The 15,299-nt window shown below is 37.6% G+C and overlaps 1 protein-coding gene across 1 annotated transcript; it reads left to right on the top strand.

Annotated features, from left to right (window-relative positions):
- The first annotated feature begins 8,381 nt into the window (after positions 1-8,381).
- Positions 8,382-15,009, top strand: LOC106920851 (neuronal acetylcholine receptor subunit non-alpha-2-like). The gene is made up of 6 exons (XM_014992145.2): positions 8,382-8,493; positions 9,713-9,867; positions 12,740-12,784; positions 12,912-13,021; positions 13,595-14,510; positions 14,583-15,009. The coding sequence occupies exons 1-6, from the start codon at positions 8,430-8,432 to the stop codon at positions 14,748-14,750; spliced, it is 1,458 nt and encodes a 485-aa protein (XP_014847631.2). The 5' UTR covers positions 8,382-8,429; the 3' UTR covers positions 14,751-15,009.
- Positions 15,010-15,299: the final 290 nt, after the last annotated feature.

The raw sequence follows: 15,299 nt of genomic DNA, 5'->3' as shown, positions 1-15,299 counted from the left end.
AAATAGAGTCACTGTGGCTTTGAGTAGGCCCATCTCATGCCTCCGAACAGCTCAACAGTTCAGTTTAATCCCTACTTGAGTCAGTGAGCATGCACATACGTGTTCCTGCACACGTGTTTGTTGGCGAGGAGAACAAAAAAAGGCTGCACGTGTCTCCGCAAGATGTAAGAGTAGTCGAGATGGTGACAGAGCTAAAGCATGCGAGTTCCTGTGTGTGCCTGGCAGCATGAGTGTCACTGAAGTCGGATTAAGGGATGGATGGAGGCTGAATATGGAGATGAAGGGGGAGCTGTAGTACAGACACACACAGTAACCAATCTGTCTCAGTCTTCAGCCTGACAGTCACATCGTCTTCTGCCTGTGACAGATTGAGGATGTCAATTAAAGATCCACCGGCTTTTCAATCTATATTTGGACTGTAGCTGTCTGATGCGTGGAACACTAACAGGCTCTAGTCACTGCAATGCCTCTCAAACTAATAACATAGAGAGTGAAAAAGTCAACAAGCGGGACAATGCTGTGCTCTTTTATCCCTCTTCTCATAATTAACCCTCCTATTGCTTTAGGACAACTTTTTTGTTTTTTTTTTTACTTTGATTTCAGCAACAGAATGGAAGAAAGAGTCAGAAATCAGCAACTTCAAGACAGCTTGGGCCACTTAATCTGAATTTGAAATGGTTTCCCTTTCATATTTTAAAAGCAGGCAGATCTTTGATTCATTGTACTTGAAGTGCTTGGTGGCAGTCAGGTCATAGCAGAGTGGTAAATTCAGGGATTATACATTATTGAGACCACCACATGGATGAATATTTTACATGATTTGTTGCAGCTAACTCTTGACTGTTGGAATCCAGCTCACGGATGGCAGACCTTCCTGGACTGAGGACATTTCCTTGCTGTACAGCTTCTCTTTTTGTCTGTCTCTTTCCTTGCACTTCTTGCCCTTTACTTGGAATTTTTTTTTTTTATATAACCTGTGCACATACACTCGCGGTGGAATTACAGGATGAGACAGGGTCACTGCACTGCAGAGAGGCGGATGGTGAGCTAGGCTGCTCTTTTCAGCCACTGGGTGCAGAATGGAACACGCTTGCAGTCAGTGGGCCGTGGTTAAGCGAAGGAGACTCGGAGCTAAATAATTCATTCAAATGGGAGCCTTCAAAACACATGCACACGCAGATAAAGGGTATTCTACTTGTCAAAGCTAGCTACTGCTTCCACTAGATTACTGTCCACACTTACCCATAGAGAGCAAGTTTCTAATTTTACTACTTGGTTAATATTTATAGATGGGGTGAAGAACCATTGACCTGGAACTGAAACAATAACTTCATCAAGAAATTAATAAAAGATTTTAGCTTTTATTTTAGTTACATGTATTAATCAAAGTTTAATGAATGAAAATATACATTTTATACTATTTGTTTTATTGAACTGGATCCTAATTTAACCTCGTTTTTGTGGTGGATTTCTCTAAACGTTAACTCTAACCTGCATACGTTGACTCTGGTGTTAATAATTATTCACAGAAATTCAGATTAACTTGGGATGCCTGACATGAACCTTTATAATATAATGATGTAGGAAGGTTGCTATTTACATAGAAGTTGATTAAAATTGCATTGACAGTCAGAATAATTGTCCAGCTTAAAAGCAAAGTCAGATAAAAAAGTAAAACTTACTGTAACAGTTTAATGAAAGAATTTTTCTATTTGGGTATATATCCTGTTCTCAGTATTCCTTTATTGAGAACAGGATCATAACTGTAAATATCCACACAAGGCAAAAATTTATAGAAAAATGTGTGTATTTTCTAATGCAGACCAACAGAGAGGACTGCGTGGACACACATGCATAGGGGCTTTAAAGTGATTTTCTACATAAAGCATACAAGTAAATCAAAAGAAATAGCTGTGACTCAAGCTGTTTACTTTAGGCATTTTCTTTTCACAATGTCATGTAAAATCCACCTGAAGTGGACTTAAAATGTCCCTTTTTTATGTTTAGATCGTATCTACTGAAGCTTTTATGTGTTATTAAAAATCAGTTGGATTTCTCAGCTTTATTGTGAAAAACTGCTTGAGAGGGCCTTTCAGAATGAGGTTTCTCTCCCTTTCTTCCATTTTTTTTATTTTTGCTGGAAGGTGTGAGAGGACGTGTGAAAGTGCAGAGGCAAGCAGCACTCAAGTCACACTTTTATTAGGAGGAAGCTGTGAAGGATTCAGCACCTCGGACAACAATTGCTGCATCATTTCACCATTTCAGCACCTTAAATGACAGCTGCAGACAGTCAAAACCAAAAACCTGAAATGTCACATGTCAAAAACTGTGGAAACCAAGAGAAAATTCACTAGCAAAACATTTGCCTCCATCAACAACAACAAAAGGGAAATGTGTAGGTTTGTGAAGTCAGACGTATTAAAAAATGATCTATAATTTTATTTTAGTTATTCAGTTTCACATCGTGTGGTTTAAAAGATTGTAACAACAAATAATTTGAATTTAAATGTAAAAGGTATTAAGTTTAAAGTTAAAAGTAATTACTCAAAAAATCACTTAATATGTATCCAAAGAGGCTCAATGTTCAGATTAAAAGCACCTTCAAAAAATAACTTTTAGTAAAGCATTAATCAACTCCACATTTCTGTCTTAATGCATTTTTATTGCTTTTAACTGCGAAAACAAAACATTGTTGAAGTGCACACACAACCATGTTTTCTTTGTTTGGACTTAAATGTGCAGAACCTGCAGGTTTATGCTGCAGGTTTATGCCTCTCCATGAAACATACGTTCATGGAGAGGCATAAAGAGCAAGCAGAGGATGAACTGGACCAAAGCAGATTTGAGTATAGATATAAACATTAGCATGCAGAGATACAGACATGATTTTGAATAATAGTGTATCTTTTTTCTTCCAATTTGTACGTAAGTCTGACTTTGTGTTCCTCTATAAGATTATCTATAACATTAAATTTCCATAAAACGTTATATACAGTTTATGAAAATATTAAAAACATATGAATACTTTTGCAAGTCAAAGTACTTTGAGTTCCTGGGTTCATTCCTTCTTTTACAGCTGGAATTAAGAGCTTGTGACACATTTACATCTTAGTTTTAGGTATTTATCTCTCTTTTAAACACAATGTCACTGCATTTGTTGTTGTTGCTTAAGCAATCTTGGCTAATAAAGTATTTTCAGAAAGATATACAGGGTATTTTAAAAGCCACATTGGTCCTGATAGCTCTAAATATTTCCTAGTGAGGCACGGTAATAAAGTTGTACATGACCCTACAGCATGGAAATCCTGATTTCATTACTTCCATGCATTATATAAATACATTAACATTTATCCGTCTGTGTGATGTTCCATGTTTAAGCATGTTAAACCCAGTAATTATTACCCTGATGATGGAAGTTGAGGAATGACCTGATGAGTAATTAGGATTTGTCTACTTCAGACCGTGAGCTGAGAAAGTCCAACATTTACCCACTGAGGTATTTGGAAGTTATAAAAATAAAATGAAGACACCCACACATTGCCAAATTCCCCAAATCAAAAACTGTGTTAAAACCTTCATAGATCCAAGTAAAAATTGCTTTATTTTAGTCTTAACACATGCAGTCACATCTTCCTCATTTCAGAGAACCTTTCCTAGATAATTCCTCCAAATCACTTGCTACAATATTTTAAGATTTGTGTTATGTGTAAATGCTTGTTATTCCAGAAGTAGGAATAGTCTCAACAATATCCCTGTGTGACATAACACAGATGTTACAAATTCAAATACTCATATATGCAAGTACAGAAGTAACATTCTAGGGTTTTGCATGTTGCAGACTTGATTACTGTTCTTCTGAGAGACTGTACTGCTACAGTGAGCTATGGGCATTACTTTCCATCAATTATGGTTTTTATCAGATCAGTCAGATGAAATCAGAAGGAAAACCAGTTTGAGGCAGCTGAACTGAGGTGTCACGTTTCAAGTCAATAACCGTCTGTGCTGGTGGGGAAGAAGAAGAAGAGGGAACATTTTCCTGCTAGAGTTTTCCAGGTCAAGATTGGAAGATCCAGATTTAGTACTGAATCTCAGTTCAGTGAGTATTTATGAATATTTCTCACTTTCTTACCGTTTTGTAGTTAAAGGTCCATCTGCTCTTGCGTTAGTCTGTAACTCTCTGGTACTTGGGCGAAATAAAGCATAAAATAACTGAGCTGAAGCGTTGTTGAGGAATGGGTGATTTTTGGAACAGATTTGAGAAACATCTCCTTAAGTCATCTTATATCTCTTTTGGGAATTTCGCTGGTATGAAAGCTTATCTAGGATCATTTTATTGGCACATGTGAAACTACTGACTTAGAGTTTGCCTTTGAAGTATGTGTGAGATTTAAATTTCCTTTGCTCTGCAATCTCCTCTCTCACTTATCAGCAGCTTTTCTTAAAAAGAAAAAAAAACTCCTTGAAATAACAAACTGATTAAGATTAAATCCCCCAGGCCTGTGAAGACATGGCTGTTTCCTCTTATCAATTAAATGTTTCTGTGAAATTATGCAGCCTTTAATTATGGGCGCAACGGAAGCTGAGAAAACAAAAACAACCCAAAACAGAGGCATAAAAAGGAAACAAGACGCACTAAAAACAGGATTTGATTCCCACATAGCTGTGCAGACGGTACACACCAACTAAAACACCCACACCTATCCGCCCACTGTTAACTAAAAAGGACTGGCAGGTTTGCAGTCAGCGAGAATTTGTGTTTTTCAATGATTAGGGACGAGGCAGACGGGCAGCTGCCCGCCCCACGGCTCCAAGCGAGGCAGAAAATTAGGATAATTTCATTGTGATAATCAGCCTCCCGTTATCCCTGTCATTCCCACCCAAGGGGAAGGAGAAACTCGGAGCTCTGGGGAGGAAGAGAGAGTGAGAAAAAAAAATTGTATTTACATCTTTTATTTACAGGAATAAGCGGGGGGAAAAAACTAGAAAAGAAAAGAAAATGTGTTTCCTGTGCCTGGTTATCAACAGAATGCGTGGATTTTAGTGAGTCGTATTAGTGGAAAGGTCAGCAGTCACCCTCATAAATGTTGGAACAATACTGCGGCACTTTTGTTTTATCTGCCTGAGGTTTTCAGTAAATACTGATGATTTTGTCTGGATGTCCTTATAATGATGCCCAGCTGGAAACTGAGCACAGTATGTTCAAACTTCACAGCTCCAGTCTAATGTATGTGGAATTTGGGCTCTTATTAACTGGAGTGTGTGTGTTGTGTGTGTGCGTGTGTGTGTGTGTATGCGTGTGCGTGTGTGTGTGTGTGTGTGTGTGTGCGTGCGTGTGCGTGTGTGTGTGTGTGTGTGTGTGTGTGTGTGTGTGCGTGCGTGTGCGTGTGTATAACTGCCTTGCAGCATTTTGCTTATTAGTTTTATTAAAAAATACCAAACATGCCGGGACCCAACTAAACAACTACATTCATCCAGCTCTATCACCCGCCTAGAATCAGCAGGTGTCGCACAGTAAAGATATCACTTCCCACATTTCTTCATCAGATGTGTTGCTGGCCACACCGATGGCTTAAAAAGCTTTTTCAAAATCTAAGCAAGATGTAAAACACAGTTAATAATTTTAATTAATTTGAAACTCTCTTTTATTCCTCACACATAATGCTTTTCCATTTCATTTCACAACTGTCATTGAAATATATCTTCTTTCTAGAGTGTTATGTTATGCTTTGAGTTTATTAGTGTAATTTTTGCGTAGTCTATCTTGGTGTGATTTTCCTATTTATGTTTTCTTTTTTGTGCAGGACCTAAACACAGACAAGGGGAACACATAATCATTTGAGTTTGGAGATTACTTTCATAAACTGAGAACCAAAGTAACACAAAAAAACACAAAGGGGCTCAAGAGGACTGGAACATAATGACAACATGAGAAAAATCCTGCAAGCAGTGGATAAACGAGACAGCATAGTTGGAGAGATGATCATTGGAGCAATGAACTGATTTAGTAATTAAATGTGCTGCAGACGAAGGAGCGCATAAACTGAAGTACTAATGGAGTAATGGCTAGAAACAATAAAGAAATTATGGGAATGGTGCAAACAATCACAATGGAAACATAACTACGAACAGAAAACACAAGAATAGAGAGAAATGTGAAAACAAAACACAGACAAAAGGTAACCTTGACTACCCTTTTCTATCCCATAAACAATAATTATTCATTAAGTTTTTCTTTACAAAACGTGCTGCCTCTTTTACTACTGTGGCAGATCCATAATCAAACCTGAACACATAGCTTGGTATTATTACAGGTTCTTACATTTGATTTATTCCCTCTCCTGTCACAACGTCTCAGAACGATGTCCAACAAGTCAAACCAAAGCCAGCCAGCTGTAGCATTAATCAGAGAGTAGTTCGACAAGACCGGTGACAAATGGCACCATAATGGCACTTTAACGCCTAAAATAACCTAATTAAAATAAAGAATACCTACCATTCAACAAAAGACCGTAGAAACTAAAATGTATTCTGAGAAAGTAACTAAGTAGGAGCAAGCCCATTCTCACATAAAACATCTGAAAAATCTTATTAGATCTTGATGATTAGGATCCAGCGACATTATTTTTGTGAAAGCAGGACAAGGTAGAGGAGAGGTTAACAAAAGGAGCAAGACAAATTAAAAAGTGGAGAGTACTGAACTGCTAATAAAAAGATCACAGTTCAAAAAGTATCTACAACACAAGTAAAGCGAAATTCTGCTGTAAGTGATACTTTAGCACTCTTTAATTTTATCTTTTTGGAGATGAAATGGTCCCTAATGTTTTACTCATATTGATTTATTCACTTGATTAAAAAACAGTCAGTATTCCTATATTAACTTCACTTAAATGACTAAACTTTTATTATGCCTGGTTCTCCAAATGTTGAGCAATTTCCACAAATAATACAAGGGCTAACTTTTGCAGTACTTAGAAGAAAGGTTAGCACTACAGAAAGTAAAATTATGTGTAATACAAGGTTAATAAACCACCAAAGTAAAAAACACAGTAGGATGACAATGTTGATCTTTGCTAACAGTGGAGATTCTTGGTTGGCAACCCGAGCGAGCCCCGTCTTCTGCTGCCACACCCACCTAAAAACAAAGAAAAGAGAATAAATTAAAAACAAACTTTAACTAACTTACAAGCAAGAATCTCTTGTGCTTGACTGATCTAGATATTTTTATTTTCTGAATTGTTTTGAATTTGAATAAAGAATTGGAATTAACAATTGCATTTCAATTTTATTATAGTTTCACAAGTAGGATGAAGATTTTAAGAATATCCAGATTGTGTATTACGTAATCATTAGTTCATGACCATCTATCTGACATCAGATTAGTTCAAGTAAATCCATCCATCCATTTTCTTTACACCCTTGTCTCCTCCTGACCCCACTAGGGACTAGGGACAAGTAAAACATAAGATGGCTTAGAGTATTTAGCAAGACTTGAAACAAACTAAATAGACCTTTAATTTAATACCAAATCATAATATGCAAATCAGACTCCAGGTGATGTAGCTGAAGAGATGTATTATTATATTGTCTTACAGAACTTTCATCTTGGACACCATATGTGTTCAGTTCAGCTGTTTTTTAGTTTTCCCTTGTGGCGCCCCCCAGTCCATGATGCCCTGAACAAAATGCCATACCAAGAAAACGCAACACGGGCATGTGAACTGATTTCTGGTAAGATTATAACTTTGTAAATGTTTCTGTGTGGGAAAAAGCCAAAAATATTAAGTTGCATGTGTTGTGAACTTGACTCTATTTGTTTTTGCTGAGGTCGTCAGTGTAATATAGCACATTAGACGCTAAAGTTTTTTTTGTTTTGTTTTTTTTTAAGTCAAACCAAGGCTATAAATATCAATCCTTTACACGCTTTGACTTGTGAACGTGTGCAAATCGAGCATCGTTTAAAAATACAGATTCCCGACCACACTAACACACCTGTTTGTTTTTTTTTTTAAATAATTTTTTGTTAGATTTTTGTTTGTATTTTTAAAAGGCTAAAAACATCCCAGACCTATACAGCCTTCCACAAAAGCAAAGGAGTCCCGCGGTTTAGAGGACATTTAAAAAAAAAAAAAACTCCACATCTCTGCACCAATCGCCCTCCTCCCTCTTTTTTGTCCTCCTCCTCCTCCTCTTCCTCCTCCCCATCCAGAGAGACTTCCCGCTGTGCCGCTTCCTATAACGCCTCGATAGGGAGTTGCAATAAACAGGCACACGCACAATCAAGCCGGGCCTCTGCCCGCTGGATAACTGCAGGAACGCGGTGATTTTACACACGCTGCTGATGGGAACCTCGGCGAGTCATTGTCCTCCGCTAAACGGGACATAGTAATAATAGCAACAACAGACGACTGCGAGCGGGATTGGGAAACAAGATGAAGTTGGTGGTCCGCCTCCTCCTGCTTCTCCTGGCGGTGTGTCCTGTGTGCCGCGGTGCCGGTGAGGAAACTCTTTATGTAGGTGTTTGTGATTGTTTCAGGTTTAGCCAGGTCATTGCCTCATGTGAAAAGAAAATAGTATTTATTTAATTATTTAAAGCGTCATGGCAAAGATCCTCCGAGATAGGTGCACCGAAGTTTTCACAATCTCACAGGAAAGTGATCATTTTAAAATTACAGACGTAAAACAAAACAGCAGTTTACTTATAACAGCTTTTATTTTCAAGGCTATCAGAAAGTTGAAAATGTAACTTTAATCGCAGTTCGTTGAAAGCACTGGAATTAATCGTTTTTCTTTTTTTTTTTTTTTTTTTTTTGCATATGGTTGTAAAAATATAACGGTGAAGTAGAAGTGTTAAAGAATAAAAAAAAATCAACAGAAATAACAAATGTGTACTTTCAGCAAAAAAAAAAAAAGATTGTATGTATTTGAAAGATTTGTTAAAGTTTGTAATGCCAATCTTTACTGCATCCTGCATGTGGTTCGCTTCAAAAGAGCACTGCACAGGATTATGATGACCTCTGTTAAAGTTGTTTGTTCATCAGTTAAACAAGAACACAAGAGTCCAATTTCAGTGTCGGCGCCTCCTGCAGCTGCCCTTGAATGTGCAGCATGTGCTCATGGGAATAAATGCTGCACAGTTTAGACCTGATAGACATTTATCCATAAGCGCCATCAGATGACGAAAGTTAGATGCAAGCCAGTGAAAGGTGAAAATGCTCCATCTTCTCGTTAGGATTTCCATTTACCCCCCTCTGATTTCTCCTGTGTCGGATGTTAGAGCCGTCTCATATCAGTGTTACAGATTCTGTTCCTCCAGAGACCTCCTATTACTGACCGATATGCTGACTATCCATTTTATGGACACAGTTATATTATCCTCATACATTATGCACAGTTTTAATTCCCTAATGTATTCCAGCAAACATGTTTACTCTGATTTCCTTGAACTTCAATTTATAAACACTTCTAGAGAAATCATATCTGTAAACATGCCATTGCAGCTCCGTGTTCTTCACATTTGTGGAGATTTTGTTAAAAGCTCTTTTGTGTGGGAAAGCATCACGAGGTAAAGTTAATTTGGATTTCTGCAAAATTTGGATGCAACATTTAAAAAGTGTCAACATGTATCCACCTCTCAAGTTCAGAGGTTTGTAAGACAGTGAAAACCCCTTTTTCGAGATAGTTGAAAAGCATATCAATATTTTCTTTGTTTTAGCTTCCTCTCCCAGTAAGTTTGTCTTGGCGGAGAAGGAGGACGCTCTGCTTAAGAAACTTTTCACGGGATATCAGCGCTGGGTCAGGCCCATCCAGCGAGCCAACGACACCGTCAGAGTTCGCTTTGGACTCAAGATCTCTCAGCTGGTTGATGTGGTGAGATGACTCCAACTATATGAACACATTGTTTGTTCATCCTCTTACATTTAAGCAGCTCATTCATTTTTTTTTATCTCAGTCTAATCTAAAGTGGAAAAAAGGAACGTTTCTCACATCCTGTAGTGAAGCAAAAATATTCACACAAGCATTAAATCAGCTTGTTAATATATATGAACTTTTTTTTAACAATTGAAAGTTACTCTATGAAAGTTGGGGGTTTTCACAAAATAGCAAATGAAATATTTTTTTAAATACATATCAAACTCCATATCTACAAAGTCCTCTTAAAGGTCTAATCTGGCGTCTTAAATCGTAAGTCTCAACTAAGTTATTTTTCATTCTTTGCAAAAACAAACCCTAAATACTCCAGTACAAAGCCAGTGTTTAATTGGTGCTTTCTCTGACAAACTTACCAGCATTCTAGTTTTGAAATTCGAACTGTAAAACCAAAGTTATTTTACAAGTGCTAATAATCTGTATTGTGTAAATGATTAATTTGGTTGATTGGACTTGATAACAGTTTTATGTTTGGGTATTTTAGCTAACCTTAGTAATTAGATATTTGAATAAAATACAGTTTTGATTGTGTCACCACAATAGACAATCAAACTTAGACATTTATGGAAAACTGAGGTGGCCTGCAGAAATAACTTTGACTTGAAGCAACAGAAATCTGGACCCAGTCCTCCGTATGAGTCTTTGAGGCTAAAACGAATCCTCAAGTTGCTGTCGCACTGTTTTCACGTCTTGCAATGCATACTGCCAGATTAAAAACATTGGGTCTAAACATAAAGAAAAGGACAATTTGTAGATTATTAAGTTTTTTCGAGTCATTGAACTATGGATCAATTTCAATTCTCACTAGGGTTGAATAGTACATGTGTACTGGGATGAATATTGTGTGAATTTAGTGTTCATTTTTTTATACTTGCTTTTTCTGTCGTGCCACATTTTTATATTGAAGGATCAACAATCTAGAAATTAAATGTCTATATTCCCTGAGTGTCCCCAAGTGGTCAAGTTATTACAGTATTTGAGGAACAGAAAGTAAAATTTTCCTGTGATGCCAGATTTTCCCACGCGACTGAAACAAACTGCAGATACAGAATATTATTTGTAATGGAAAAAAAAAAGCACAGTGATCTCAAATAAGGCAAACATGGCTGTAGTTTGGTGTTAATGCACCTGCACTTCTGTCTTACCATCAAAGTCAAATTAAATTAAACATAAAAATTTTATTTTCAAAGTGTTTTCAAATTATTATAAGTATTTCTAAAAAGAATGCTAAAAGAATAGACTAAATTTTACAGCCTAGCGGTGCAGCATTACTGAAGCAAGTAGAAAATTACTCATTTTAAATAATAGAAATATGTAACTTAACGACACTGTTCTTTTAAATTTAAGTATAGGTGTTATGGCAACAAAATATTTATGTGTGAATGAGCACTATGATTATTTTAAGAATCTACTATTGTGTGGGACAGAAATTGTTGATTTTGATAGAGAATATTTTTTACAGGTAGCTATAAATTATACTCACTTGTATGTTAATAAGAAGTACTTGTTTAGCCAAGAAAAATGCATTTAAAAATATATGAGTAAAATGAATTAAAGCACAAATGAAAATGGTAATTGAAATCTTTACCTTTTGGTTCTACCTGGTGTGCTGAATTCAACAGACCATTGAAGCTCTACCTGGTTTTAAAATAAATGTTACTCACTGTGGTGCTCTTTAAATATTTTAGCATCTATCTGTGATAGGTTGAGATGATTTAGGTGTTTCAGAAGAGAAAACTGGGACTGCTGATGGAGGAAGCACTCTTCTTTGCTTGAAATATTTATCTAAATCAGTTTAAATATATCTTGCTATTCTTGGTCTTTGCACTGGAAACAGCTATGAGTGGATAAAACCTCTCAAGGCTCTTCGGCTGCTGAACCGGGCTTGGAGAGAGAAATGGCAGGAGAGCCAACAGTAAACACTGCAGCTTTGCTTCACTGTTTATGTCCCCAGAGTCTCCCTGGGCTGCTGCATGGCCCAGTATTAGATTATGGTTCACATCTGGTCTGTGTGATCACCAAAACATCCAACCCACTTTGACAGCTGAGGCTTGGACTGGATGATCTGCTGCAGGTTTGGATACATCTCCTTCAAACGCAGCACTTATCCCTCCACAACCTTTCTCCTTCGTCTAAACCTGCCTTTGCTGATGTAAAAACAAGTTAGCTACATCCAACATATCATTTCCTGATGTCCTTTGTTTACTATTTGCACTGGGTTGGTTTGGTCCACAGCTAATATATTTTAGTTAATTAGGTTCTTTTCCAGAAAAGAAGTGATTACTTTTACACAACAAAAATAGTTGAACAGGGGACAACAACATAGCACATCAATAAGTATGTAGAAAAAAATTGTAGCTAGATCAATTAACTAAATATGCACAAATACCTGACATGAATCTATATTCTTAAAGGATATAGAGTTTTTTTTTTTTTGACAGTTTCACTATATTAATCCAAAATCCAATATGTTATTTAGATTTATTTAAAAAATAATATAAGATGTACATATGAAGTTAGACTAATTTTCCAAGCTCTGAAAATGTTCTATATTTTCTTCAGATCTGTAAAATATAATAAATAATTTTACACATCATCTGAATGTGTCACATAAACGAACAAATAAAATAATCACTTGCAGTGTTACTTAACTATTGTTTTTACTTATTGCAGTTAAAAAATATGGGCTTTTTATATGTTGTGTCTTATTCCATTAGCCCTCTCTTACTTAGCCTTTTACCATTTTCATTGTTTCTTCTCGTGAGTAGATATTTAGATTTTTTTGCTTGTTTTTTTTTAATATATATTTTAGGATGAGAAAAACCAGCTTATGACAACAAATGTTTGGTTGACTCAGGTAAGCCCTGCTAATTTCATCATGAATTTACCCACCGTTTACCCTCATGAAATAAACGATCAGTTATTTGTGTAATGTTCTCCAAGGTTTCCAGAGTTATGATGTATTTTGTGTCTATCTTGACCAGGAGTGGATTGATTACAAGCTGCGATGGAGTCCAGATGAATATGGAGGAATCACCTCCATCCGAGTTCCCTCAGAAAATATCTGGCTCCCAGACATCGTCCTATATGAGAAGTAAGACGTACAGAAATCCCTCACACCATCTCACTGTTCCCTCTATTTGTGCAACCCTTTCTGTACCCTTCAGCCCCACCTGGTGGTAACTGATCGATACAGCAGGTTTACGCCAGCACCAGCAAATCACATCGTAATTGATTAGTGAAGATGAAACGCCAAATATGACGTAGAGGGTTTGTATAAAAGCAATGCAACAAAAATAAAATCTCATTCCTTCTTGTTCTTAAGCTAATACCACCACTGCAGAACAGATATATGCTCCAAGAAGTTAATGAAAGGAGGTTTTAGTTTAAACCTCCTGTGAGTTTAATTCTTGGATTCCATATCAGTATGGAAAGTGCACTAAAAATATGTATATGATGCTTATTTTATTTAAAATGTACAAAACATTGATGTGACATTGAATAGCATGCCATGATTGCATTCAGTTTTCACTTCTCTATTTTAATTTATTACACTGATGAAAAATAAAATATGATGGAGATTTAACCACTAACATAAATAAAACAACGTACTGTAATTTTGTTGGAAAAACGACCCATTCCTGATTTTGACTTTACGTTTCTTCAGCGCTGATGGACGCTTCGAGGGCTCCCTGATGACCAAAGCCATCGTAAAGCACAACGGTGCCATCACCTGGACGCCACCCGCCAGTTACAAGTCTGCCTGCACCATGGACGTCACCTTCTTCCCCTTTGACCGGCAGAACTGCTCCATGAAGTTTGGGTCGTGGACCTACGATGGCAACATGGTGGACCTGGTCCTGATGGACAACCACGTTGATCGGAAAGACTTCTTCGACAATGGAGAGTGGGAGATTCTCAGTGCTACTGGAGCCAAAGGAAACAGGAAGGATGGCTTGTACTCCTACCCGTTCATCACCTACTCCTTCATCCTGAAGAGATTGCCACTCTTCTACACGCTCTTTCTCATCATTCCCTGTTTGGGTTTGTCCTTTCTTACTGTCCTTGTGTTTTACCTTCCCTCTGATGAAGGAGAGAAGCTGTCACTCTCCACCTCTGTCCTAGTGTCCCTCACTGTGTTTCTTTTGGTCATAGAGGAGATCATCCCCTCCTCCTCCAAAGTAATCCCTCTCATCGGAGAATATTTGCTCTTCATCATGATCTTCGTCACCCTTTCGATTATCGTCACCGTCTTCGTCATCAATGTGCACCACCGCTCCTCGGCCACCTATCACCCAATGTCGCCATGGGTTCGCAGTCTCTTCCTGCAGAAATTGCCCAGACTGCTTTGCATGCGAGGACACACGGACCGGTACCACTACCCGGAACTGGCTCCGGAAAGTCCTGAACTGAAGCCTCGCTCTGGAAGTCGGAGGGGAGGTTGGAAGACGAGCAGCGGAGCATGTGGACAGGCAGCTTCTGATGGGAAGGAGGAAGAAGCTTGGGCCACCATGTTGGAGAAGGCCATCTACTCGGTACGGTACATCAGCAGACACATCCGTAAAGAGCACTTCATCCGCGAGGTGGGTATAGGTATCATTAATCTCACTCGATTGCTTTTCCCATATTTTATGTCTTGTTTCTGTTTTTCACAGGTGGTTCAAGACTGGAAGTTTGTTGCCCAGGTGTTAGACCGGATCTTCCTCTGGGCTTTCCTTACTGTCTCTATTCTGGGCACCATACTCATCTTCACTCCAGCCTTGCAGATGTTCCTGAAAATCCCTCCTCCAACTGCAACTGAGGAGCCGCCTCTACACCAGTAAACATCTCCATCTCTATCTCTGGCAGCTCAAGGTCTTCACTCCAAAATTTTTAAGTTACAAGTAAGCAAGAAGAAGACACCATCAAAGACTATAAAGTCCTCTGACCACATTTATATATTGTTATATGTATGTTTCAAGCACAAAATAACATTTCACAAACCGATGATGGAGCATTTTAATGGTCACACATGCTCACTCTATGACTGAATGAATGCTGATGTTTAATAAACTGGAATCTAGAGAGCAAAACAGAAAAAAAGATATGCATATAGTGTAAAAGCTGGATTTATGCATCACTTGCTCAAATAATTTCTGTTTGGATGTTTGTTTTTCAATGTTTACAACCTGCATAACATCTCTTTATCAAGTTGAAAACAGCCAATTAAGATTCCCAGAAAATCAGATTCTTAAATCCTTGGCACTGAATGCCAATTAACACCAAAACATGTCTTCTTGCTTATCCTAGTTTCTAGCAGCATAATTAAACTACCGTACATGTTCACTACCAAGACCTTGAGTTTTATGTTAGTGGAAAGTCAGAACTCTTGT

The sequence above is a fragment of the Poecilia mexicana genome, unplaced genomic scaffold, assembly GCF_051168715.1.
Source record: "Poecilia mexicana isolate PSO_F unplaced genomic scaffold, ASM5116871v1 scaffold_10, whole genome shotgun sequence".
NCBI classification, from domain to species: domain Eukaryota; kingdom Metazoa; phylum Chordata; class Actinopteri; order Cyprinodontiformes; family Poeciliidae; genus Poecilia; species Poecilia mexicana.
This window is presented reverse-complemented; position numbering and strand designations above follow the sequence as displayed.

Excerpts from the sequence above, each read along its gene's own strand:
- LOC106920851 (XM_014992145.2), top strand. The coding sequence starts at position 8,430 with ATGAAGTTGGTGGTCCGCCTCCTCCTGCTTCTCCTGGCGGTGTGTCCT. Across the intron at positions 12,785-12,911 it reads CAAATGTTTGGTTGACTCAG|GAGTGGATTGATTACAAGCT; the intron begins GTAAGCCCTGCT and ends TATCTTGACCAG. Across the intron at positions 13,022-13,594 it reads GACATCGTCCTATATGAGAA|CGCTGATGGACGCTTCGAGG; the intron begins GTAAGACGTACA and ends ACGTTTCTTCAG.